This window comes from Pithys albifrons, chromosome Z, assembly GCF_047495875.1.
Source record: "Pithys albifrons albifrons isolate INPA30051 chromosome Z, PitAlb_v1, whole genome shotgun sequence".
NCBI lineage: Eukaryota > Metazoa > Chordata > Aves > Passeriformes > Thamnophilidae > Pithys > Pithys albifrons.
In genome coordinates this window covers 61,934,158-61,959,086 of record NC_092497.1, presented here as the reverse complement: position 1 = coordinate 61,959,086, position 24,929 = coordinate 61,934,158, and the positions used below count along the sequence as shown (strand labels likewise).

Here is a 24,929-nt window from a genome sequence, read left to right as displayed (position 1 = left end):
GACACTCTCTTTTAAAATGTTTATTATTTGAATTACGATAATGTTCAGAAGTTTGAGTTAATGCTTTGGGTCTCCGTCTGCCCAGGGCTGTATATACAAATTGAGAGACAATTCATACCCTGAGGAATTTCTACTCTGTGAAGATAAGGGTTACTATTCTATAAAAACCCCTGAACTTTTCAAATAAGAGAAACTTAGATATAAAATACACTAATAGTCCTCCTGTAGTAATACATCCATTTTTAAAGTTCCTTTGCACTAGAAGTTAAAGGATTATTCACCTGCTTCAATACCCATCTTTGTTTCTATAAATCTAGCTGTCTGGCATGCTCCTAGCAACTCCCATGAGGATAGATTAGTTCCACTTATATTTAGGAGTAAATTTTGCCAGGCTATAAATCTGTTCAGTTCCATTCTGCTGATTTAAGCAGAGTTATCCCACATTTCTTATACCGTAACAAATCAAAATGTGTTTTTTTAAGTGAATACTGTCTTTGGTTTAATAAAGAGTTTAGATGTATGGAAATAATTTGTGTGGTGAAACAAGGTAATTAAACATAACTGGTCTATTCTTGTGGTGTCATCTCTGACACTTAGTTGGTGGAATTTCCAGATTTTGTTTCCTTGTCTGTTTAATATGAGCTCTAGAAAGTGATTCTTGCTGTTCCTAAAAATTCAGGGGAGAACTGGACACCTGATTCTGATAGCTAATCTACCTGTGTGCAGTTGAATGTGGTCTGAATAGCTCCTCAAAGAACTCGTATTTTTTTTCTCCAGGTTCCTGAAGTCAGGTAACTCCCCTGACTCTCATGATTTAAACCCTGATGATTCTGCATGAGTGGGGTCTACATCCAGCCAAGTTATCCAGCTGGCCTCCCAGAATCAATCACCAGCACTATTAAGTACCTTAGCTTCTGCCAAAACAGAATCAGCACTCTAGGAGTGGTTACAATTCAGCTCTAAATCTGAAATCTAAATATAGATAGATATGGGCAGAAAAAAAAAAAACAGCAAGCAAACTGCTTTTATTTCCGCTCAGGAAAACAATGCAAGGTAAATGAATTTCTGTATCATACTGGTTTAATTAGACAGTAGAAATTGCAGGAAAATTGCAGTGGAGGTTGGGGATAGACAGCACAGGTGATCTGTAGTCTGGCATGATGTAGGTAATAGGGAAGCAAAGGCAGTGCCCCAGATGTGTTTTTGTTCTTTGCTGAAGGCAGTAGCAGCTCATCTACACTGAGGATGTATTGCTTGGACACTCTTGCTCACATTCCCTTTCACATTACTAGCAGGTAAAAATACTGCAATGACACCCCAAAGCCCCAGCATGAATTAGAAATACCTACCCAGCAGCCATTTTTCCTCTGCTAATTTCACTGAGGAAACATCTTCCATTTTCCCTGCCTTACTCGCATTATCAGCAGTGTCGCCAAATAATTGCTCCTCAACATTCAGGTCTCAAAGATCTCTGCAGCAGATGCTTTACTTATTTCCTTTCTCCTCCTAAGCCAGCAGATGATAAAATTATTTGCCTCATTTTCCTCCTCAAAAGCCTTTTGTCCATGATAGTCCTTCAACTTAAGAAGTGACATTTTCAGACAGTGAAATGTCTCATCTTCCCCTATCAAGTTCTCAGCACAACTTTACCACCTGATACTCCCTGCACTTCAGTACAGGTTACCAACAGTTTGCTAAGTGAATTATCAATTTAATCAACAGAACTATTGCTTTTAAAGGGACACAAATTCTAATAAGCTTACCAATGATCATTTGCACAAAAGGATTCTAAAAAAAATCAAAGTAAACATCAAAAAGGGCTATTTCTGTGAGGATAAACTAAGATAAACTATCCAGGAATGTGTTTGGGTTACAGCTAAGTGGAGGCTGCAGATGAAGGACACCCTGGAGCAGCTCCTGCAGGAATTCTGCAGTGGGATAAGGGTGGAGGGCAGACTTGAAGAGCTATATTCAACTTAAAAGAGTAATTATTGATTGTGCTGACAGCCAGGAATGCAGCTTTGACCCTTTTTTCCTTCTGTTTTTTTCTCATTCAGGACATGGCATTGTACCTCAATTTAAATCCACTAGCAAAGCTGAGACCTCCCCTGCTGTGGTTTGGCTTAATTCTCCTCCAGGAGTCAAAATCTCTCTCCTTAGTCATGTTTCTCTAACCTTCTGTGCATGTACAGTGCCACAATCCAGTTTCTCCTGTGCTCCAGTCACACTGTCCCAGTCTCCGCATTATTCTGCTCCCTTTTAAAACTCACTACAGATTGACTGCCTCCTTGCAGTCCCACCTGGCTGCTGGCAGAGGATGCGGCTCACACCCTCCTGCCTCCCATTCACTCATTCCCTCACTCACTCAGGGATGACAAACAGGAAAACACTAGTTTTGTAATTTTTTCACACTTTCAGCAAACACTGGGGTTGTGTGATGGTTGCCGTGGAGTTTTCATTTCAGCTGGAATTCCACACAGCTAAAGAAGGAGGAATGTGGAGGAGGATGAAGGATGCACAACTATGCCCACAGCATGGGACTGCTTGAGGTCTTTCTCCCTGTGGAAGTTACATCCTTCTGCTGTTTTCCAGGAAGAAGTCCAACTTATGTCTTTTCCCACCACAGCAAGACAACAGAGTTCCCATATAAAGGAGAATTACATGAAGTGCAGACAGAATGTCTTTTTAATGCATGTAGTTAACATTAATCTGCTTTCTGCAAGTTTTTTAAGCCTTCAGCTTATCTACTTTAAGAGCATCCTTGTGGCAAAGTTAGTCCTTGTTGTTACCACTTACTACACTGAAATCCCACCCAGGGACATTCTGTAACACGTAAAAATCTCTGCAGCAAACAAAACTGAACTTAGGTCTTGGGACATCATCACTCTCAGTTCTGGGCAGGTTTCAGCAACGTGTGTGACATTTCCTGAATCCTCTGCAAGGATGTGTGTGGCTGCATTTTTAATGTCACAAATAGAAAGAACCAAATTAATCTAGTCTGCAGCATACAAACAGCAGCCAAGGGGAGGACCGGATCTGAGGAAGGCACTGGCTGTGAGACAAGGTACGTGCAGAGCAATCAAAAGAAGAGAATAGCAGCAAGATGAGAGTTGTGGGGCTCTCAACCCCAATCAGCCAGTTATAGTATGATTCCACACACTTTCCCTGGGAAAACAGGCCTCTTTACCAAAAGGTGACCTTTGCAAAGTGCTCCAGTGAGTGTTTCATCAAGCACTGGCCTGTGCTGGGCCAAAAGCTGTTCTGCCTTTTTGCATTGCAGTGTCTCCAAAGTCTGCATCAGCACAGCTGCAGTTGGGAGAGAGATGTTCTTCTGGCTCTACCTGGGAGGGAGCTCATGTCTCCATTCATTTGTCTTTAGTTAAATGGCTGAAGATTTTCACAAGCCACAGAGAAGGCATAGAATTGCAAAGGTTTTTAGCTGGTAAGAGGCCCCTCAGTCCAAAGCCTCTCAAAGCAAGGCCAGTACAACCCCAGCCAGCAGTGGTCACATTACAAATGTCTTCAAGGACAGAGAACCTACAGCCTCTCCTGCAGTGTTTGCCTAGTCTAATTTAAAAATGTTCCCAGTTTTAATCAGTTTCTTTTTTGCAGCTGTGTCCACTGCAGGATTGCCCCTCACGATCTGAACAGTCTGTCTTCCTCTTCTCCACAGTCCCCATTTAAGAACATGGCTCATACTGAATTTCATTTACTGCTGAGTTCCTGAACTCCTCAGATCTTCCACAGATTTAGCCTTAGGTCTTGGGGAATACTGATCTGCCATCCCACCTGTCACTTGCAGGACCCAATATTGATATTGTGAAGATGAGACCAACTGGTTAAATCCAGGTGGTGAACTCTTAGCAAGATTTGTATTGAGAAAAGGCACTTCAAAAGGCAAGGGGTGGCTAAGGTCTGCCTCAACACCCTCTCCAGGATACAGTATTCCTGCTGTGATCCACAGACAGGGCCCTGACCCAAGCCTACCCGGCAGACATAGCTTGTCCCTGGTAACATCACTATTATTGATGAAAGGACAGCTGAGAGCTTCCTCAGACACTCCCTTGTTGTTGTCATCACCCTCTCACCACATCTTCTCTAGTGCCCAGGAATTAATGCCATATTTTACAGAACTACACAGGCAAATGAAGCAGTACCTTCAGTTGTACACTGCAATGCCAGCTCACCCATAATCTTCCAGGGACACAAACTTAATTGGTTCAATCTGCATTCAATTACTTATCTCATTCTGGTTTTGAGTGGGTGGTTGTTGTTGAATGAAAGCAATAGCAAAGAATGCTTACAAGTCCTTTTCCAGAACAAGAAAATTGTTTTTTAATTTCAAGTCAAAAGGGTTGAAATTCATAATTTATATTCTAGCCTGCTAAAAGCCCAAAACTGTCTTTTTGTTCTGCTCAAAAAACTAATTTACTGTGGTAAAACTGTCTAGAAGAATTATACTGAAATTGTAACATTTCTCACAGCTCTGCACTGTTTCTCACAAACTTGTGTGTGGCTGGGACCACCACAAGCTCCCAGAAACACTGGCATTTCAGTTCCTGAGAGTGTAACACCAAAGTAATAAATACACCAGCACGGTGCACTTATTATTTCTCCAGAATGGTGTGCAAGTACCAGGATATAAACATTTACACAGGGTATTGGGCACACCTTTGCCTTACTCCTTTGTAGCCCAGCTTGTCACTCAGCACCTCACGACCTCAGCCCTGGCATATCTCAAAAAGAGGGAGTCAAGTCACCACTGGCAGAGGACACAGCCTGCTGTGCCAGCACAGGGGTGAAGCGTGGCAGGCAGCAGGTTGCATGTAGCACAGCAGGCTGTGCCTTCTGGCAGCACCATCACCAGCCAACCTAAGATTTTGGCCTGACAAATCTGGGAAGAAGCTGCTGTAACAGAGCTCTTGATCTGTGTCAGATGCTCTTGGTTTCCCTGGCATCTGCTACTGAGCAGCCACAGGGGAATCAGCCAAGATGGGTAGAAATTCCCTACCTTTCCTTACAGAAATAAATCACTGTAGTCACACTGCCATGGTAAGCCAAAGCCAAAGAACCGAGACAGAATAGGAAAACTATCTAGAAGAATGATCTTTACAAAGATTTAGAAGTAAGTGCAGATTGTAGAGAGGCAAGTTCGACCAATTTCCTCCTGCTTCAGATCAACAATGTAATACAGCTTCTAATTAATAATCAGATTCAGTTTGACTGATTCCAGCATTGTCTGAAAACAAGTACTCCTTTGCACAAATTAACAGCAACAGACAATTATTACATGTAAGTTGCCACTTCCAACCTGGAAATGGAAGGAAAGAAACTGAAGATTGCATGGAAACAGTAGAGGCACTTACTATTCCCTTTTGAAGTAACAAAGAACACTGCCCTTGAAGCTTTCTGCCAGTGAGCTGGCTCTCTTCCCAAGCCTCTCTGCTTTTCTCGGGGCGGGGGGGGCAGACAAATCACAGTGGATGGAGCAGAGTAGGCACAGTGCTGAACTCTGCAAGGATTGTTTAGTACTAAGTGGGGAATTGGCTTCTTTACAGTAACCTTGTAATAGGGAAAACTGGTCTCAAGGGACACTAATGAATGTGGTGGAACCATCCCAGAATATTTTTAGGGCACTCTTTCAAAAACAGTGAACAAAACTGCATAAAACCAGGCCAGTCTCATTTATTTTGCCACTAAAAGGGAAGAAAATGCACAGACAGTGGTACCAACCCACAGCAGCTTTTCTGAAAAGTCAGAAACAAAACATATGTGTTTGTTTTCCTCATGCACACTGTCACAGCTAAATGACAGACACCGAGATATTCCATTAAGTTCACAAAGATGTTCCCTTTTGGCTTGCAGGCATTATAACACCACACAGCTATGCTGAAATCACGGCTTGAGTCCTCCCTTGAGCTGGGCACACAGGGCTGCCCTTACATACTGCTTGTGCCTCAGATGAGGGAGCTTGGAGACTCCCAGGGTATCTTCCATAGCTCCAGTTTTAGCTGGTACCATGAGCTAGTACCTCATCATTGCTGAGTTTCACCCCTTTCAACAGTAAATCACTCCTCTCCTGTCACAAGGTGTCAGTAATAGTGGTAACATGAAGGCAACACGGAGAGATCAGGTTTGCTACTGCAGCTCCTCTCAGACAAACCAACTGGGGAAAGGTCAGCAAATGAGCCAAAAATGTTCAGAGGAGAAACAAGTAATTGTAAGGAGGGACTGGCATTACCTTTGACTTAAGTCATGTCCTCATGGTGGAGCTGCAGGATGTCAAGAGATTCTTCCTGACGGCAAAGCATAGGGAGTGAAGCTACAACTTAATCCACAGTGAATGCACACAATGCTCCCCTCCCACACAGCACAGTTTTGTGGGTTCTTTTGTTTGTGTGGAGTTCTTTTAGAGGTTTTTTTTTTTGTTGATGTTGGGTTTGGTGTTGTTTTTTTTTGTTTTGTTTTTTTTTTTTTTTTTTTTCAGAGAGTACTATTCTCACAGTATAAATAGAAAAGGCTGCATTTGCTCCTTTCACTGAAATCCCTATGAGACTCAACTGGATCAAACATCTCCTCCCAGACTGTGGGCAGCCTGAATAACAGGCAGCACCCATTTGGGTACAGGATGACTGCCGAGGATACATGCAGTCTCAGTGGACTAACCAGCAGGGCAAAGGAAGTAGAGAGTTTAGGAAGAATCTGAGCTCACTTTCTATCTCACTTACAATTAATGAACATTGCCAAAACTCAGTCTGCAGAGACAGCTACAATCTGAAATGACCCTGCAAGCAGATGAATGTCTCTCAAAAAAAGATGGGAATGAGAAATAAAGTGAAATTACTCCTGTAAAAACATTGTGATGAGCACCAGTGAGGAGGACAGAAAAATATCCCTCTGGCACATGCTTTGGTTGACGATTAGCCTGAGAGTAATAAGATATTGAATAATTAAACTACATATTAATAATACAATACAATGATACAAATAATGCAAAAAATGGACTAAATAATGTATTAATACATACTACATTAAAAAGGGAAATAAAAATGTTTTCCCAGGAAAGCTTCATGAGCTGTCCTGAGGGTTGTATGTAGAGATCACCATGAAGCACAGTGCCAAGAGCCCTGTGCTGACCCTGACCATGTCCTCTGTAGCTGAAGCAGTGTATCCAGGGCAACAGCAGAGCCAAAGAAGCAGAGTTTACCAGTCTATACCCAGCACTGGATCCAATCATTCAGGTTATGACTGTACTTACAGACCCAGGATAGCATTTCTGCACAGTTTCATTGTATGAAATAGTTCACACAGACCAGCTCCACAGAGCACTGAGCTAAACACTAAGCACCTAAAAGCTTCATTTGATATTCACAACATTCCTTTAGTTGAACATGGGCTATGGAAACTTCAAAACCAGCACTCATGATGGAATGATAGATGTGTCTAGGTTGAAAAAGATCTTTAAGGTGATCAAGTGTTAACCCAGCACTGCCAAGTCAAGACTCCAACTCAGCTTTTCATAAAGAAGAGTAATTAGGAAAAACGCTGATTCAGTGGAGCACAACCTGAAAGGTTACCATCAAAGGTGACCAGAGCAAGGAAATAAAGAACAGCACTCATTACCCAGTGCCAGTTAATCAGTTAATCAAGGGACAACCTAATATTGTTACAGAATCAAGACACAGTCATGACGCTCTATCTACCTTCACAAAAAACACCTGTAAAAAGCTACAACCCTGAACAATGGCACTATGTTTCTGAAGGAGTTGGGGAAATGTGATGTTTATTTTTTCATTTACAAATCATTTATCACTGCAACACAAAGTAAAATCAAAGTAAAAAGTGAGGATTTTCATAAACTTGTGATGCAATCCATTTCAAAACCCCTACTTGTTTTCAGAAAGTGTCTTATACCAAAAGCTATGGCCTCTTCTGCAGATCTCTTTCACACTTCTTACCACATTCTGTGACATGAACATGGTTTCATACACTAAAATTACTGCAGAAGAAAACTTGAAATAGACTTTGGTGAGCCATTCACTATTCACCATTCACAAGTAGACATGTCCTATACAGCTTCAATCAGCTTTTAGAAAGGATGAAAAGCAAAGTTAATATGAGTAAGAAATACTAAAGAGAAAGAAATAAAACAAAGTCCATAAAGCATGACCTGATACAAATGCAGCATAGGTTGCTATTGGTGAAATTTGCAACCTTCTGCACAGAAAATGGGAAAAGGCCAAAGTTAAGGATTGTATGTTTGGGATTGTATGTTCTCAGCTAATTGAGTATTTTCATCTGCACAGAACAGCTACATTGCAGTTTACTGATTGTATAGTAAAGAAAATCAGGTAAAAAAAAGGTTAACTGGATATGACAACCAAAAATAAAGAGGTTATAAATAAAAAGGAAATAGCATTCATGTTTTTGCTTCTATTTAACATATTTCTGCTCATCCAAGCCTTTTACAGTCCTTCAACAGTCCTTTTAATATAGCAGGAAATAATCCTGGATATACTGCACATCTGACTTGGGTTTTACTTCAGCTTTGTCCTGTTTTCTTATTTCCAGTAATACATAACCTTTGCATTAGAGTGTCTCTGGAGCCCTGGCAATTCACAACTAATCACTGAAGTGAGCAAGCTATTGTAAAAGGCTTAACAACCTCTACCCTTCAATCCTGCATTGTGATTACCTCAGAATAATTACTTCTGGAGATAACTGATGAAGATCATATTAGGCTGAGGCAAAACAGAGATCTGGCTAAGTGTGAATCAATTACAGCTGAATAGAGAAGAGAAGGGACAAAGACATCACAGAACTATTGCTATTATTTATGAAGGGGTTCATGGAGAATTCAAATAATTCCTTATACTCACAATAGCTGTTGGAGTTGAAGCCAGCACACAGTACAGCACAAGAGGTGAAATGAAGCTCTCATCCTCTGTCCCAGGGTACGGTTTCATCAAATTGCCATCCTGACAGAAGAAACCTTGGATATGCACCTGAAAGGTATCAGTGTACTCGAAGTAGTAGGCAAGCAGAACAGTCCCAGCCATGATCACAAGCTGAAAATAAAGCATAATCACAGAGAGGCGTTAGTTGCTTTTTGAACAGATGCAGCTGTGCCTCCAAGCTACTTCAGTCCTGTGGACCATCCTCCCTTCATCGTCACACTGACAGCCCCTGCCATAATCGTGTGTGAGTGTGTGTGTGTGTGTTTCTGTGCCTTTGCTTTGCAACATCTGTTACATAAACCTTTTGGAGAACGACACTAATGAACGTCTCAGATAGGAGTAGGTCCGTGCAGAGGGATGGGAGCTGTGACAGCCACTTCATCAAAGGGCATGTGAGTGTCAACAGCAGCGACGGTCGATGACAGCGTCAGGATGAGGGGCAGGAACCAGCAGCAGTGACAGCTGAAACCTGTGCACAGTGGGAAAGCATTATTACAGAGGATAAAGGAAGCTAAAGCCAAAATGCTTCCCTGCTGCAGCTGCAAGCCCTGTGCTGGGGAACGTGCATCTTGTGCTAATCCAGGAGAGCCTTCTGAGTCCCAGATGAAAACTTGCCTCCTGTCACTCACCTTTCCTTGGAGCTGCTTCCTACAAATAAAGCTTTAGAAGTCTACTCAGAAGTCTTGACACTCTAAGAAACCTGTGGGGGCTCCTGTGCACTGCCTGCCTTCCCCACTCCAGCACAACAGCTTTTGAAAAAACCTGACTCGAATCTGGAGCTTCATTTTCAGATATATATGCACGAGCCTTTCTGGTATTACTTTTCATAGTTTATGGCTAGCTAAATGGGTTGGTTGAACCTCATCCATGCACTTTTTTTGTATATATGCACAATTACTGTGTATGACCTACTGTCAGCTCCCAGCACTGCTTCAACAACATATCTCAGAACAACCTCACCAAAGTTGTTACTAACCTCACCTCATGAAAATAAGCTTTACTAAGATACTGATTCTTGTTCTCTCTCTGCCAGAATGCAAATAAAAATCTCACATCGCAGTTCTCAACTATAAAAAAAAGAGCAGTATTGATTTCTGACTGTTTTTTTAGGGGTAATGGTTCTAAACTAAAAGAGAGTCGATTCAGTTTAGATGTAAAGATGATGTATTTTACAATGAGGGTGGTAAAACACTGGCACAGGTTGCCCAGAGGGGTGATGGAAACTTCAGTCCTGTAAGTGTTCAAGGCCAGGCTGGACAGGGCTTTGAGCATCCTGGTCTCTTGGAAGGTGTTCCTGCTCACTGCAGGCGGGATGCAGCATTAGATGACCTCTACAGGTTCCCTCCAATCCAAATCATTCTATGAATCCATGATTCTAAATTATGATAAACACATGATCTTATTCAGAATCCTCTTTCTGAACACCAGTGCCTTCTGACACTATTACGGGAGTTATTACATACACAAGTTTTCTTGCAACACCATAAAAAATAAGGAAGAAAATAAAATAACAAATGTCAAAGTGGCCTCATTTTATTATTTTGCAGCCAGGATTTCTGCATCAGAACTGTATTGCTGTGAGATAATTGCAAGACCTTTGAAAAGATACACTTGAAGCTACATCTTGCACAAATGCTCTGACATACAGCCAGCCATTAAAGCCATTGAGCACTTGAATGAGAGTTGGACTTAAATTAGAAAAAAAAACCCAACAAAATGAGAGATGTCACTGAACAACGTAAAAGATCACAGAATCACAGAATGGTTGAGGTTGGGAGGGACTCTGGAGGTCAATTATTCCACCCTGCTCTGCTCAAGCACAGACTCCTTGAGTTGGCTGCCCAGGATGGCTTTTGAAGGATGGAGTCTTTACAGTCTCCCTGAGCCACTTGTAAGACAGACATAAAAAGGCCACAGTGAAACCCCAGTTCAGAGATTCCTCACTCTCCCCCATTTTTTACCTTTAAAATTAATAATCTCATTTTGTAGCCATATTATTTCAAGACCCTACACCTGCCCCAAAGGATTTTTTTTTAACAAGAATAAAGCAAGATGTTGATATTTGTTCATTCTCCAGAGACCCTTACAGCACCCTGGATGAGTCCAAGAGATTTCCTATAACCAAACACAACCTTATAACTAAAGAATTAGAACTTAATTTAGACCTGAATTCAACTTCTGAGCCGTGACAGATTTCCTGATCAGCCTTGGGCAACTCAGTTTTATTAATTAACATTAGAGGAAGACAATGACACTATCACTACTCCACTTGACATGCCCAGAATTAACACACTGGAAATTAGAAGATGTCTGGATACAGAGGTATTTAAACTCAGTTCTAGCACCTCAGATGCCCTGGGCTGTCAGAAGCAATCTGACCCACCCTTCCTATCCCAAACACTGTCCCAGACATACTTCAGGTTACCAGCACCAGTCAGAAAACAGAGGGGAAAGAACAGTAAGTGCTACAATAGTTTTTCCCCATTTTACAGGGAAAGGCAGAAAACAGGTTACTGAACTTATAACCTTCTTTGGGTGTCATATGAAAAAAAATACTGGGTTTTGATAGGAGATGAAAATGTCACTTATCCCAAATGTGATCTCTAGATAGTAGTGGCACAACTAACTTTGACCTTCCCAGTGTCAAATGCTGTCTCAGTGCTGAATAAAAACCTCACCCTCATATCCTAGCTGATCAGGGGAAGCCAGCTGATGTAATTTTTCTGCATTCCAGTGAAGCTTTCAATACTGTCTCTTATGGGATCCTTCTGGACAGCCCACATCCGGATAAACACATGATGTAGTGGCAAAGCAATTGGCTCAGGGGTCGAGCACAGAAGGTGACAGTGAATGGATGACAGACCTGTCACTAGTGGGGTTCCACAGAGCTCCATCTTGTGCCCTGTGCTCTTCAACATCTTCATAAATAACTTGGACACCAGACTGGAAAGGATACTGAGCAAGTTTGCAGATGGCACAAAACTGGGAGTAGCCGATTCCCTCAGAGGCAGGGAGGCCCTGCAGACAGATCTCACCAATTCAGAGGTCTGGGCAATCACCGAGATGAATTTTAACAAGGGAAAGTCCCAGACTCTGCACTTGGGTTGGGGCAACCCTGGATGTACAGACAGACTGGGGAATGAGATGCTGGAAAGCAGTGCTGGTAAAGGGACCTGGAGGTCCTGGTGGATGGCAAGTTGAATATGAGTCAGCAGTGCCCCCAGCAGCCAGGAGGGCATCACGGACAGCAACGCCAGACGGTCAAGAGAGGAGATTGCCCTCCTCTGCTCTGCACTGGGGTGGCCTCACCTTGGATATTGTGGCAGTTTTGGGCACTTCAATGTAAGAAAGATATTGAACCATTAGAGAGTGTCCGAAGGAGAGCAACAAAGATGGTGAAGGGCCTGGAGGGCAGGCGTGTGAGGAGGGGCTGAAGGCACTTGGTGTGTTCAGCCTGGAGAAGACAGAAGGGAGACCTCACTGCAGTTACAACTTCCTTGAGAGGGAAGGAGGAGAGGCAGGCACTGATGTCTTCTCTGTGGTGACCAGTGAACAGGACCTGAGGGAATGGCCTGAAGTTGTGGCAGGGGAGATTTAGATTGGATATTAGGAAGAGGTTCTTCATCCAGAGGGTAGATGAGCACTGGAACAGCCTGCCCAGGGAAGTGAGAACAGCCTGACAAAGTTCAAGGAGTGTTCAGACAATACTCTCATGCGTGTGGTGTGACTCTTGGGGATGGTCCATGCAGGACCAGGAGCTGGACTCGATAATCATTGTTTATCCATTCCAACTCGGCATATTCCATGGTTCTGTGATTCTAAAATATAGGTGTAGACCAACTTACATCAACATTGACTTAGAATATCACAGATCACAGAATGGTTTGGGTTGAAATGACCTTAAAGCTCAGCTGATTCCAACCCATTGCCATGGGCAGAGACACCTTCCACTAGACCAGGTTGTTCAAAGCCTTATCCAACCAGGCCTTACGGTATGTCAATAATAAACTCCATCCTGTTCACAGTTCAGTTTCTGTGTTTTGTTCTTTTGAGAAAGAAAAAAAGAGTAAAATATTTGCAAAAAGAGATTTGAATTGTGAACATATATCCTGTGGGTGATGTCTCCACCATCTCACAGAAACAGCAACAGCAGATATCAGAAATTAGACCACCAGCTCAACAGACCCTACCTATCACAGTCCCATGATGGCAATGAATGATGTGAGGTACGGCTGTTACCACTAACATGAGCAAAATTTTTGCTGCTCATACAGTGAGTGAAGACCTGCCCACATCTGTGTGGCATGTTGCTGTGCCTCGTCTCACAGCTCTGCTGCAAGCAGCTTCCCAGCAAAAGGCAACCAGAAACCTGGAGAATTTATTTTTCCTTTCCTTTTTCCTTTCTTCTTTCTGTTGCACTGAGTGACGATTTCATACTGTGAAAAGAGTGAGATAACTGGCTGTCTGTGCAGGGAAAATTCTAATTGCAACCGCTCTGCAGGGATGATTTGTGACTGAGGTATGAACAGGCATAGCAGGCAAGAAGGTCCAAACTGAAGGGTTCAAACTGTCTGGAAGCAGGATGTCAGAGACAGAAGGACTCCATCCAAGGAAGGAAACCTTCTGTTAGTGCTGAGATAAGGAACAGCTGGAGTGTTGCTTGGTAGACATTGTGGGATTTAAGCACTGGGGCCAAAGTTCAGTGGCCACCTCTGTGCAATAGAGATGGGCTGGGGATGGATCCCTGGCCTGGAGGAGGTAACCCAGGCAGCTGCTCTTGGGATGGGGGTTAGTGCAAATGTATGTAAAGGAGCTGGTTCCTGCTGCATCTTTGCAGACTCTTTGTAGAATTGTGACAGTAGGACTCTGCTCAATGCATTTGTCTTTTTTTTTGTTATATGCAAGAACAAATGTGTGTTTAATTTCCCTTGACAGCCACAATAAAAATTCCCCAAAAACTTGTTTCAACTTAGTGGTCACAGATGCCGTACCAATTTCAGTTTCCTCATGTTTTTGATTTCTAAAAGCAGATCCTAAAATGACAAATGCACAAATCCCTGAATTTTGCAGCCATAGTCCATTAGTAGCAGATGACAACTTTGCCTTTTCTTCCTATTTTCAGGTTTACAGTCATTGAAAAAAGCAGTGAAGAAGAGCAGATAGGTTGACTTAAGAGAAAGATACAGTTAATAATTCAGAAAACACAACACAAAATGCCGACATTTTGCACAGTTTATTTATTAATCCTTACAAACTCGTTTCCTTGAGTTTACTTGGGAAAAATTAAAAATGCTCAGTAATTCTATTTAGAAAAGCAGCCAATGAATAGAAGTGTCTAAGGTGCTTAATGGCCTCCATTACCACAGTAGTTACCCATGTCATAATCCTTAAAATTTATCACCACTACTCCATTGTAAGATAAGAAAATAGTCTTATCTTCATTTCACAGAGAGAGGACAAAAGCCAAGGAGATAAAATGAGTGCCCTTAGGTCACAGGAGAGCCAGTGGCAGACTCAAGATTTACCTTTCTTCTGGACCAGAGTTGTTTTGCATTAGTCAATAATCTGCACATGAAAAAGCTTAATGATATACATGTTTAGGTCCCAATTCTGCAGAAGCTCATTCATGACAGTATTAAGAAAACACATTGTGTATCTGATTCCGCCCCATTTAAAAATTCCTGCAAGAATTTAAACCAATCTTGATAAGCTGGACTTAAACAACTGGGGTGTGTTTTTTTCCTCAAAGTCAGCTATTTAAATGGATTAATTATGTAGCACTTAGCATCTGTCCCTCCACACACCATCAAATTCTGCCCTGCTATACAAGCCCACAATGTTTCTGTCCTTGCAGACCTTTCTATCACTGCCCATTTGCTCCTCTTTCAGTTGCAGAAGTTCTCTGCAGTCAAAAAATCACTTTCCTCAATGTCCAAGAAATAGGGAGCAAGTCTTTCAATCTTCTTTGGACAAAAGGTAATACTTTGGTACTGAGACTAAAGAACGCAAATCTTTTCAGTAAGCAGTACAATTTAGTCCCACTAACCCTGGAGTATGGTATGCATCCAGAAATCCTCTTGTTGACCTTAAATCCTCTGCCAGAATAACTCAGAGACCACTGACATCCAAAATAAAAATTATGACAGTACCAGATAGTAGGACTGAAGTCCCAGACTGTATGCACTCCTGTAATTCACTGCAAAGCACTTCCCAGTTTCCTTAACAATCGGGAGGTCTTTTATATACAGACATACAAACATACATATATATATACACACACACAAACACACACACGTATGCATGCATGTTGTATGTATATGTATATATATGTGGGTTTTAATGCTGTTACTCATAGAAAAGAAGCCCCTCTTTTGCAAGTAAGAAAGCAAGAGGGCAATTCCATTTAAGAAAGCGGCATAAAACTGTACAAGACAGAGATTATTAAAAGAGGGAAGACATGGTGGGACACAGAATTTTTTGATCAGCCTATACTGAAGACTTCCCAGTTCATAATAAAGGAGAAAGAACTGAGAGAGAAAAGGAAGAGGCTGTAAAAATTTCTTGTGTATCCTCTAGACATACAACCTCCATGTGTCCTGTAAGACAGGCATACGGCCACTGCAACACTCCTTTTGCAGTGTGTTTTGTCATTCATATAAATCATATTGTGAGTCCATATGAATGAATTTGAAACCCCTCAAGTACTGTTGCTTTTTACACAGAAATAGGTAAATTATTTCAGCTTATCAGCCTTCCCACACACTACTCATAATACATCTTACAATGTCCTTAATGTCTACGACTGAAAATTGAAAAATTATCAATTATGTTCAATTATCAAGTGTGTTCTTGCAAATGAAAAGATAAAATACAACATTTTTATTCCTCCTGGAAGAAGCCAAATCAGTACTGGCACGCAGATAGTCAGAGAGACACCTATTAATAGCCTTGCTCACTTTGCTTCTAGCAAACTTTAGTGGGTTTTAGGTAATTAACTACAACAGCCACAATTTCATGAGCAGAGCACCATAAACCTGCACCAGTGATTTCAACTCTTGGCACACATGGTGTCAAGAGCTGGCTCACAGTTCCACACATTTAATCATATTTCTACCTCCCTCTCTGAATAAATGCTAGTAACTCATTTTTATGCAAAACCTGACAATTTATGGTGTGTTCTTTTGAGGTGATGAGAGCACAGCTCTTGGAATAGACACACTAGAGCATCCAACAGTCGCAGTGTATGTGTGTCCAACAGAAAACCCTAAGCTACTGATGGAAGGAACTGTTAAGGTTTGTCTTTGCTCTCTAATATCAGAAATATTTACTGTGCATCCCAGCACCCCAGATTGTTTTGCACAGGTATGGGTGAAGGTCTTTCTCTGTGATGGAAGACAGTCCATGTTTCCTTGGAGTTTTCCATAGTGTTGTAGCTGCAGCAGAAAGATATTAGAAGCACAGCAAATTGGAAGGAATCACATTTATTGTTAAATTTCAAGACCCGCTTTTACCTTTCTAAAAGCAGATCAAGCCTCTGTCCAAAAGTTACTAACTCTCTTTCCTGAAGTACCCTGATTAGGGTGAGGCCTCAGAAACCCATGCTCGTTCAGGTATCAAAAATTTTTATACCTGTTGGCTGTATTTATTTGTGGAGACGTGATCTCTACTTAGTAAATCTACTCTCAGCTGATACACATTTCCTACCTCTAGTGCTTATACCTGACACAGAGACAGAAACCATTTCACTAGTTACATTTTGTTTTCTTAAATAACCAAAGGTCCTTCCAATACTGGCAGCAGAATTGCACACATCTAGAAAATACTGGATTTCTATAATTTGACTTAAAACAGTTACTTTGACAAGCTTTTTGCAGTATGTCTCTGCAGATTTTTTCAGAACTTCTGAAATTGTCTATGCTGAAAGACCTACTCTAACTTCTTAAGAAGGGTCTACCTTTTCACATTGTGGTCAAGTGGTGAGAAAATGTTACACACTCCCTCAGATGAGCCTGTCCTCACAAATAATGAAGAAGATGGAGACCACCATTCATTAGAAGCCCATCTAATCCAGATGTGGTAGCAGTTAAATTTCACTTTAAGGCGTGAGGGTGGCAAGTTGAATGTGTTTTATTAGCTTTTAATCTGAGTTAGCAGAATGCTCTTCAATCAGCAAAAGCCTTGGTCTCTACAGCATTTGTTAAGCATCTGTGCTGTGCCTTTTTATCACAAATGACATGACTTAAAATGTTTTACCTTCACACTTCTGTAACATACCCAGGTCTGTAGAAAGAGAAGGGTATCAGACAGCAAAGGCTCTTAAAACCTGTGACTGTAGTGAATTAGTGTTTTCAATGACTTATAAGGATCTGGCTGACTGCACAATCTTACGTTGCCATGAAACTGGGTGCAGCAATCATATACTTTTATGAAAATACTGCAAAACAACAAGAACAAAAAAAGAGACAAAGGACTGTGTAATTACACTGTGTAAGGAACACACACTTCACTCGGATACAGAAAAAAACAACCTATACTTGAACTCCCATTCATGGTAAAACAAATCCAAGTAGATGGTTTCATTATGCTGAATAACCATTTATTTTACACTGTCAGATTAAATACAAAATCCAATAATCTTTCTACACTGCCACTCCTTAAATTGTTTATTCTCCCTCATTTTATGTAGCTGATTTTGAAATCTGATTCTGAAATCAGTTTTCTTATACAACTGTGACACACAGAAGACATGGTCTGGTCTGACAGCAGCCTGCTACAGGACATGGCTTTGTTACACAAGTTTTTAAGTCCAGTCAGCATGGTGGCCCGAGCTAGGAAGCTGCTGAGAGGCAGAACAGGGTTATTAAAACACAGGCTTTTGAGGCTGGAGCTGTGTAGAAATCAAAGCAGTCTCTGTAGAGCTTTTTACAAGTCCATTTCAAGAATTTACTGCCCTATTTCACCACTTGAGTAATTTGAATTAGGAATAGTTTGTAGGGCTGAAGAGGACACAGACAAAAAAGAAGGACTTCATACCTTTTTCCAAAAGCACTTATTTCAGGAGAAGATGTTTTGTGAGAGCAGCATGACCTCTAAAAATACTGACATCTGGTTAAAAACTCTTTCAGCTTCTTTTTTATGTAATGGTCCTGGAAGAATGGTGAGGTGCTACACCATCGAAACTTAATGTTGCCTAAGAGTTTGTTCATATAAAGAATCCAGATCTCTCCAGCTCCAACTGTGCAGTTAAAGCAGTACAGGTCTCTTAATGGCAACAGACATAAAGGCATAAAAATGCTGTAACCAGTACAACCTTTTCATATGTGAAAAATAAAATAAGGAACAGTATGAGGCACCTTGATTATCAGATGTAACTCAGCCCACTCTACAGACTGCTCGAGCTTTCTCAGTTAAAAAAATGTTTTTCAACCTTTTCATTTGTAGACCTTTACATTTCATGAGTGTTTTTCATGTAACAAATTTAAGGCTACTTTCTTTGACAGCTAACTGTGACCCATGGATTGATCACAGGCTGAAACTCAGCTTGAAGGGAGGAAGGACACCTGCCCCACACTATACGCTGTAGATTCTAACAGTGCAATAGTTTTTATGTAGCCAAGGTCTGTGTATAAAAGCAAATCAAGTACAAAGCATCAGAGACAATCTATCTTTGTATTTGGTCAGATACCCAGGTAATATAGGAATAATTAGAGATAGTGGATTTAGTTTGTTGGAAGCAGTGTTTGCTACAAGACTGATGCAGAGTTGGTGCATTTCTGACCTCCCCTTGTAGGGGTCCATTACAAGCTATAAACCTTTGCTACTTCTATTAATTAAAAATACCTTTTTCTCCCAGCACCTGTCATTTTAAAGTCAATGATTCTCCACATCAAGAAAAAAAAAAACAAAAAAAACCCCAAACCAACCAACCAAACCCAAAAATCTAAGCTGCATATGATCTCTGCTATTACTCTGGACCTTCACTACAGATGGATTTGCTTGTAATGATTTGTGCTTCTGTCTTCCCCATTGATTCTTTCTGGATCTCTAAAAAGATGGGAGGAACTCCACTTTCACATTGACAGCACTCCTGGGCAGGTGACTGGGCAAGGTGAACTCCTACAGGTACTGCAACAGTAGATGGAAACCTGTGATGTGCCAGGAGGTGTGAGGACTTGGAAAACACCCCACACACCTTTCCAAGGGAACAATAACAACATGCCATGAACAAACTTAATAACTCCTTGTCTACCTTTCCTTCTCAGACTGCTGACAAGGATGCTCATGCCAACAAGCAGGTTCTAACATTTGGGGTGATTGCTGTGATATCAGCCCTAAATGCTGAATAGGCTTGAGAGGAGAAAAGGTGCCATATCAGATCAATGTGTCAGATGATACTGCCCTGCTAAAAAAACCCAGACAGTTGATAATTTCTCCCAGATCCACTGAAAACCAGGTTGGATGGGACCCTGAGCAACTTGGTCTAGTGTAAGGTGTCCGTGCCATGGCAGGGAGTTGGAACTGGATGATCTTTAAGGCCCCTTTCAATCCAAACCACTCCACGATTCTATTATTTCATGAAATCTGACACCGACTGTATCAACTATGAAAGCTGTTTGTCATCTATAGCAGTTTGCCTTCCTTCTGTATCTTATATACTTACATAGTCTTATACTTACTCTGTATGGTGGTGAAAATCCTGGGCTGTTTATTGTTGCTACAGCAGAAACGGGTGTGCAAGCCTTTGCCCTGGTTGTCCAAAGACTGCCCACCTGCTTCTGACCAAATTCTGGATGAACAATTCTGTAGTATTGTTTTTTTAATTCTTATTTTTGCCCTTTTCTCACTTGTAATCTGTGACCATTTCCATAGTGTGGAAAGGACCCATTAATTGAAAAACTATTAAAAATGCTTTTACAAACAACAAAGAAAAACTCTTTGAAGATCTGCCATGCTGTTTCCTGAGGATTCTGGTAATGATAAGGCTAACTTGTCTGTTTAGGAGCCACCAAAGAAAAGCATGGATCAAAAGGCCTGATCAAGTGCCCTCCTCTGCCATATGTGAAGCTCAGTGCAAAGTGGGTACTTCCCAAGCTGTCCTGCCTTCTTTTCAATTCTGAGTGTTGGGTACTTGAGTACAAGAGGCTGCACACTTATATGTAACTCCAGGTCTGCACTTCCAGCTATTCCGTATCTGTTGGGCCCCCAAGCCAATGCATCAGATACTGCACCAGATCCATGGGAACTAGGGGAGAGAGCATTCCTAGTCTTGTTTTCACGGTTAGGCTATGGCACCATTAAACACTGCACAACATCCTCCTGCAGGTAAAAATCAGTGCCAGAAAATGCCACAAAATTTGCTGGTCCTTCCCCACACAAGGAAAGACTGAGCTGAAACAGTGTCTCTTTTCACAGTCTCTTAATTTCTGCTGAAAGTGAAAAATGCACAATCCTCTGCATTTAAATGGCAGTATCTGTGCAAGTTACTGATGATGGGGAGAGGGGCTGGCCTGGGCAGGTACCAGTTTGCCTGCAAAAACCCAGTCTTTGCCTGGGACCCTGCACATAGGGAGGACAGGAGGGCACAGGAGTCCTTCCATTCCACCTTGCTCAGTTTTCTCCTGAGGTTTGTGGTCCCTATAGTCTATCTTGTACCAGCCTGGGCCTGGTTTCACTGTATTCACTGCACTTCCAAGGAGTGATTCTGTGATTCCATGAGTCAGCTCCCCCCAGTAAAACCCCAAATAACCACACACCTTCCTAGAAACAAGATAATTTCATTATAATCATTTACTTACTTTATGAAATCATTATAAAAAGATTCCTTTGCTCTTTGAACATTTAGTTCCTACTCAATCATGCTATATTCACTTTTTCCCTTTTACTAAACCAAAGGGTTCATGTGGGACAATTATAAGCACATTTTTGTTACTGTTTTTGTGACAGCACAGACGTTGTTATGTAGCAGACTTAAAAGAAATGTGACCTATTTAAGAAGAAACCAGTTATGATGAGATAGATGCTAGATTTCTTTTTTTCAATTGAAGGAAAGAGGCCTATTAAATACTAAGCTTGATTCAAAGTAGATTTTTGAAGGCTTATCAGCAGGGGGCATTAATGCAACATTACATTCCAAATGCCAAACTACCAAACAACAATGCAGAGTCTGTAATGTTTTGTTTTTAATAATTTGGTTTCTCCCCCTGTATTTTTCGCAAGATAATCTCATTCTTTAAAGTAGCGCTGCAATTTCAGGTCCTTTGGTGTCAGTAACAATTTGTTTATACTCTACTGCAGGCTTCATCCTTGTTTTTGTGGTTTAAAACAGGAGAGGATGATTTTAAGAGCAGTACATGTGCAGCCAGCAATTTCAAATAGGATTATCATGAGGGGAAGAATAGGTGGGTTCATCCCTCTTGGTGATTATTTGTTCATGAGCATCAGTTTCTCTCTGACAGCAGATCACGCACCCAAACTTTCCTGACAGCACTCTGACAGTAGGTACTGTCCTGAAGAAGAGAAGTGTTCCCAGGAATCAATTTTAAATGGCATTGTTTTCCTCTCAAAGTGCCCATTTCACTCCCCACTTACTCTGAAGTAAAAGCAACCACATTGATAATGCAAATTATCACTTACAAAGAACAAATGCAGGAGTTCATGTCAGTAGGATTTTATCTTGTGTAAGGGTTCTTACACTAACACACAACAGCGAGAGTTCTTTTTTCTTCCTCCCCCCACCTCCCCCTTCACCCCTCCCCCAACCTTATAGAAGACAACTCACAAAGGTTCTCTGTCAGAAAGCCAATCCAGCAGGGAGCCGGTAACTGAAGGGGTCAGAGCTAAAAAGGAAGAGATATCCAGTGCATTGGCTCTACTCCTTGGTGTTTTACTCAGGGGTGATCCTCAGTCCCAGCACACTGTGATGTCACTCTTACTTTGCTCACTAATACCATAAAAGTTACTGAACCTGGTATGACCTTCCTGTATTAAAATCTGTATCATTCCCAATAATCCCCACTCTGTCTATACATCTAGTGTAAAGAGACATAAATTTGAAGTTCTGTCAGTAATTACATTCACAAATTTCCATCACCACAATAAAAAGCCGGAAATTCAGCTGATGTTTTAAAACTAAAATTGAGATTGTCACATCATCACCTGCTTGCAAAAATGGGATTAAGGAAAATAAAGAAAAATTTTAAATCCAGAGTAACACTGGGACTTCAAGCAACATTGGGATGACACCTCCTTTAAGGATGGGGATCAGTAAGCTGTTTGTCTGCTGCAGTAGCAAACTCTCTGTAATTACTTGACTGTGTTGCTTTCAGGGCCAGAATCCCTAACTTGCCTCCTGTATCTGCGACATCATGGTATGTCCCACAGTTTTTCTGTCTCTCATATACACATCACATCCAGTATTTCATGTAATGTGTCTTCCTCAGGTACACGCAGATTGCTGCCTTTGTTATGGTAAAACCAAGTTATGCAGTAGTACAACAAAATGTGTTCCTCAAACAGCTGAAGAAATAAAGGCATTCTGAATTTCCTGTGAAATTGTTGGTTAATCTGTGTGTGAAAATCAAGACTCCATTCCTAACAAAAATTGAGAACTATAGTTTTCCTTTAAGACCCCAGAAACATGGAGGGGGGGGGTGGGGGGGGGTGTCTGAAAGCCTTCCTGATAAGTGTCAGGATGAGATTTATACAAGGGAGGGAAGACAAATAAACTTCCATCTGTCAAGATGGGGAATCTGTTGTATTTTTTAAATCTGAGATTTGCACCTGAAGAATGTTATCACTATTACCAAGTATTACTAAAACCTCCAAACCTCAACTATAGCCTATTTATCTTCCCTTGAGCAGGTCCCATGAGACTTTTCAGCAGGTGGCATTAATGCTCTACCCAGTTTCAAATGGCACACAGTGAGGAAACTGCTGCTTCCAGCACATAACACCTTACAGTGATCAACAAATCATGGCAAAGAGTAAGTAATTTTCTTAACAAAAAAGTCTGTGTTAAAATGGCATCTGTTCAGAATGATTCTTTTTTATAAGAACAGAAGCAGAGCATAAATATATTTTGTCTACTCTGATATTAAACTAAAATCAAGAACACCTCCTCCCCTTCCCTGCCCTCCCCTCCCCTCTCCTTTCCCCAAGTTTAAAGACTTGCTGTTGAAGCTGAGAGAGAGAGGAAAGGGAAGATATTGAGGTGGCAGATAACTATGACCATTTGGGACTGACTGAAACTGTATTACACTCCAGGACTGGCTATCCTGCCTATCCAGGGCTTGCCCAAAAAAACCCATTAAAAAATCCTGCCATCATCTTCAGGACTTGTTAGAGAGCTCTTACTGACTCCATGACATCCATCTAACATACTAGTAAAAATTTCTGTGCCCCAAGCACTACATGACCAGCCAGCGTTAGAAACAGGTGATTTGGAAGGGCTTGTTTGGTTTGAAGACTTGGAATATTTTTCACTGCTGCTTCCAAATGCAGGAGGAGTGCTTTGCACCTCATGGAACTACCCAGAAAACATTTTTCCAGGATATCCTTAAAGATGTATCATCCAAACTGTGCTTAAAAGGCTCTAGGGTTTGTTCCTCTAAACCATGAGAACATGTTCTAAAATACAATAGATGAACCTCCAGTACTGGAAAAACCAAGACTTTCCCTTCTAATCTGTGTCCCACCTCAGCCTCCCAGTGGAGGGCATGTATTTTGAAGGTTCAGTAGGTCCTGTACCATATTAGACTGCTCCCCAGCGAGTGAACCCAGGCACTGGATATGTATCTGCAGAGCAGATCCTCCCCCAGTTGCCTACCTCACAAAGGATTTATGTCTGTCTTCCCTGATCTGAGGGCAGATTTGACAATGGCTGTAATGTAAAGAGCACTCCTCAGTGCAATAAAGGTCTTTTCCAGCCTCAGAAATACTTAAAAACCCGAAACTTGCTCGAATACTTAAACACTGCAATACAGCAAAATAATGAAAGTCTTGTGAAACTCAGAGCAACTCCAAAGAGTTTAAAGAGAACCTGATGTTGAATTTGTCCTTCTAACTTGACACAAGATGAGTTCTGTGAAAGGCTGTTTTGAGTTTGATTCTTTCTGACAGCAGTTCTTAACCTGGGTTATGCTGACATGAGTCATCCAGTACATCAGAAATAATGCAAAATCTTGTCATAATCCATTATCTGCCTAGTTTCAGTAACCAAAATCACAAAATTGCACCTTATTTAGCTTTGAAGTACCACAGACATTCTATGCAAATCATTCACTTGACTTGCACACACACCTATTTTATTTCTGTAAGTCTTTGTGTTCCAGAAGTGCCCAATATGGGGACTGCTCTGGAAAGCTGAAAAGCTGCCTTTGGCTAAAACTACTTCCAAGTTGCCATACAACCCTAAGAATGTGTTTCACTGTACAAATGGCTCATAAAAGCTGTAAAATCCATCTTGAACTCTAAAGGCATTTTAATCTAGCAACTATTTTCACTTACATAGAAGCTGTCAGGACAATCCATTCCCCAAATAACAAAAAGCAACACATCCTGACAAGACACAAGATTCTGACACAACACTAATACTTGCCGTATGCTTTTCATGATTGCTCTTTGGTATTATCACGTGGCATTTAAGCCAAGATGCTCACAGAGAGATGCAGAGGTATACTGTGATTTCTAATGCATCCTTGTCAGTAGAAAAGTGTCTTTTTAAAGATGAAATTGAGTGACAGTGGGAGAATCAGATGAAAATGAGAACTAGGATAAAGCAAAAATAACAAACGTCTGCAGAAAGTGAGAAACAACCAACACCAACACACAATCCGTACTTTCCCTGTACTTGTTTCCAGACGCAAACTTAAATGTTAATGATGGATTGGGTGACATTTCTAACAACATATTTGAGAAAGGTACATGGTAAGAGAGGCAAGAAAACTTTTGCCCTCCCTGACTTATAGACAGACA

General features: G+C 41.3%; 1 protein-coding gene across 6 annotated transcripts in view; it reads right to left on the bottom strand.

The window, feature by feature from the left end:
• The window catches only part of PLPPR1 (phospholipid phosphatase related 1), a 125,528-nt gene that overhangs the window by 22,500 nt on the left and 78,099 nt on the right, over positions 1-24,929 (bottom strand). For all 6 annotated transcript variants that reach the window (XM_071580412.1, XM_071580411.1, XM_071580413.1 and 3 more), the window contains exon 3: positions 8,880-9,068. In XM_071580412.1, the coding sequence (XP_071436513.1) occupies positions 8,880-9,068 (189 nt within the window). The remainder of the gene's footprint in view (positions 1-8,879; positions 9,069-24,929) is intronic.